This window comes from Lathyrus oleraceus, chromosome 2 (assembly GCF_024323335.1).
Source record: "Lathyrus oleraceus cultivar Zhongwan6 chromosome 2, CAAS_Psat_ZW6_1.0, whole genome shotgun sequence".
NCBI classification, from domain to species: domain Eukaryota; kingdom Viridiplantae; phylum Streptophyta; class Magnoliopsida; order Fabales; family Fabaceae; genus Lathyrus; species Lathyrus oleraceus.
This window is the reverse complement of record NC_066580.1, coordinates 22,251,723-22,254,642: the sequence shown is the minus strand read 5'-3', so window position 1 is coordinate 22,254,642 and position 2,920 is coordinate 22,251,723. Positions and strand designations below refer to the sequence as shown.

General features: G+C 27.1%; 1 protein-coding gene across 1 annotated transcript; it reads left to right on the top strand.

The window, feature by feature from the left end:
* The first annotated feature begins 236 nt into the window (after nucleotides 1-236).
* Nucleotides 237-1,463, top strand: LOC127117781 (glutathione S-transferase F9). The gene is made up of 3 exons (XM_051047889.1): nucleotides 237-545; nucleotides 623-671; nucleotides 815-1,463. Exons 1-3 carry the CDS (start codon nucleotides 402-404, stop codon nucleotides 1,270-1,272), a joined length of 651 nt encoding a protein of 216 aa, XP_050903846.1. The 5' UTR covers nucleotides 237-401; the 3' UTR covers nucleotides 1,273-1,463.
* Nucleotides 1,464-2,920: the final 1,457 nt, after the last annotated feature.

The following is a 2,920-nucleotide window of genomic DNA, read 5'->3' as shown; positions in this document are numbered from 1 at the left end:
AATGATATTAGTTTTAGTATTTGAAAATATTAGTTTTTTACTAATGAGATAACAATCTTTTATAAACTTTAGAAAATTAATTGCAAAAGAAATTACTTGTCAATTGCAAGAGAAATTATTTGAAACCTTTTTTCTTTTCTTAATACTGACACGTATTATGTTTTAAAAGTTTTATACGGAATTTTTATTAATATATTATATTAATTTGATAATATAATGATTTTACTATAATAAATCACTATAAGATGTGTGTAGAACATTCTCGCCGATTCTTCGCCAGACATGTGGTCCATCATCTTTAAATAAGAGGTTGATGTAGTTTTCGCAATTTCGAACCAAAAAGTTTTATAATCTTTGTTCTCTCTTATTGAAGCATTTTGTTTTGTAAGAAAAAGCATACCATGGTAGTGAAGGTGTATGGTCCTCAATGTGCCTCAGCCAAACGGGTTCTGGTTTGTCTGATTGAGAAGGAAATTGAATTTGAGGTTGTCCCTGTTAATGTCTTGACGGGAGAACACAAAGATCCTCAGTACCTCAAATTACAGGTTCTATTTTCCTTTCCTCTTTCTCAAATATATTTTTATTTATTTCTTCATTTTCTGACTCATCATGTATTCTGCAGCCTTTTGGAACTGTTCCTGTCATTCAAGATGGAGACTATACCCTTTATGGTTATACTTTTCTACTTAAATCTTATATTTTACCACGGAAATTACTATTTGCAACTATTATATTTTTATGAGTGATAATAACCACCGGAAACTCTCGAACCTGAGATGAACAATATTTTGCATGTTTTCATTTGTTTGTGCAGAATCTCGAGCTATAATGAGATACTATGCTGAAAAATACAGATCTCAAGGAGTTGAGTTACTTGGAAAAACAATAGAAGAAAAGGGTCTTATAGAGCAATGGTTAGAAGTTGAGGCACATAGCTATAATCCACCAGCATACAACTTGACGGTTCATGTTTTGTTTCCTGCACTAGCAGCTAGCAAGACTTCGGATCCTAAGGTGATTGAAGAGAGTGAGGCAAAGCTTGGGAAGGTGTTGGACATTTATGAAGAGAGGCTTTCAGAGAGCAAGTATTTGGCTGGTGATTTTTTCAGTCTTGCTGATTTGAGTCACCTTCCTTTTACTGATTATATTGTTAATAATATGGGGAAAGAGTATTTGATTAAGGATAGGAAACATGTTAGTGCTTGGTGGGATGATATAAGTAGTAGACCGTCGTGGAAGAAGGTTCTTGAGTTGTATAAACCTCCCATTTAAGTGCTTAAGTGCGTGTTCGGTTTCACGATGAATCGATTTTATCAAACTCAAAAGTGGAATTGGTATTGTTGAAGAGAATAAATGTGGTTGTAATAATAAGTTTGAAGGGAAGTGAGAGATTTAGGAACATAGTGGATTGTTGTCCACTATTAATTGTTTTTCTCTTATGAATTTTAGTAATGTTGAAGTTAGATGCGATCAAGTTTTTTTTTTCTTTTCATTTTTGATGAATCAATAAGATTATATAAATTTCAATAAAAGAATTGTTTTTAACTATGTTTTTCGACACGACACGGTCCGATTGAATTAAATTAACATGATAAGATATTATAATTTTGTATTTAGTCATTCATACATTATCAAATTTGATAATAACTATCTATTTAATATATAAAATTTAGATTAGATAAAATTAAAATAAATTAAAATAATAAACGTAAAATAATAGTATGAAATAATATATGAAAGAAAGAAATAGAGATGAGAGATTAATGAAGATGAAAAAAAAAACAAAAGAGAAAATGTGAATGAAAAATAAAGAATATAATAGAGTAGAGATTAAGGAAGAAAATGAGAGATCTTTCTAACGAAGAAGGCGTTATATTGCTAGAAGAGATTTGAGAAGATTGAAACTGAATATGAATCGAATCGCATGGTTTTGATAAAAAATTGTTCAAACCCATCTGAGATTTTCACTTTAGTTTGATTCGTTTTGCAATTTTTTATTAGGGTGGTTCGATTTTGAACATCCCTAACTATTAAAATTAAGGTTGATTTAATTTATCTATATAAAACCTGTAAAATTGACACCTAAATTATTTTTTAGCTTTATTTTAAAAATTAAATTATAATATACAAAGTTGGTTCAAGTATTACTTATTACTTTCTCATTTATAAATAACTTTTTTTTAAAATTTATTCAGTAATTAATGTATTTAATCTATTTAGATTTATTCAATAATTGATATATCTAATCTATATATATAGTTAAATATATAATTTATTTAATTAATCTAAAAAATAAAATTTGCTTATAAAAGAAAATGAAAGAAATATGTGTTTGTGAAGTTTCTGAATTGTCAAATTTCACTCGAATATGATTAATTTTGACACGTCAAGATCGAAATCTTCGTGAGTATTAATTAATAAATTTGTGACAAGATCATGTCCAATTCATTAAATTATTAGAGAATTAAGTAAATTTAATTCGATCAATTATCATTTTCGACTATCAATATAAAATATACTTAAATATATTTAAGTGTAATTTAAATCATTTATTTAAGAATATTAACTTGCATCCACAATGACTATTCTGTTAAGAGCATGAGAAATATATCTCGCGGAGATGGATTAAAATCCCCTCAAAAACATTTTGAAGATGAGGACAATCAACATATTCTTAGTTCCGAGAGTTTTTGTCCCGCTTAAAATACTAAAATATCTTTTGATTAATATAAATAATTTTAAGTTATTTCATATAATTTATTTTATAAAAATTGTTTCAAATATAATATAATTTTAATAAAATAAAAGAGATTTAATTGATTAAATTTAATTATAATTTTAATCCTCTTATTTTATCTGATTCAGATCATCAATCTCATGATTTCAAAATAAAATGTTTTTGACCCTTCTTTCACGTTTT

Excerpts from the sequence above, each read along its gene's own strand:
- LOC127117781 (XM_051047889.1), top strand. The coding sequence starts at position 402 with ATGGTAGTGAAGGTGTATGGTCCTCAATGTGCCTCAGCCAAACGGGTT. Across the intron at positions 546-622 it reads CTCAGTACCTCAAATTACAG|CCTTTTGGAACTGTTCCTGT; the intron begins GTTCTATTTTCC and ends TGTATTCTGCAG. Across the intron at positions 672-814 it reads TGGAGACTATACCCTTTATG|AATCTCGAGCTATAATGAGA; the intron begins GTTATACTTTTC and ends TTGTTTGTGCAG.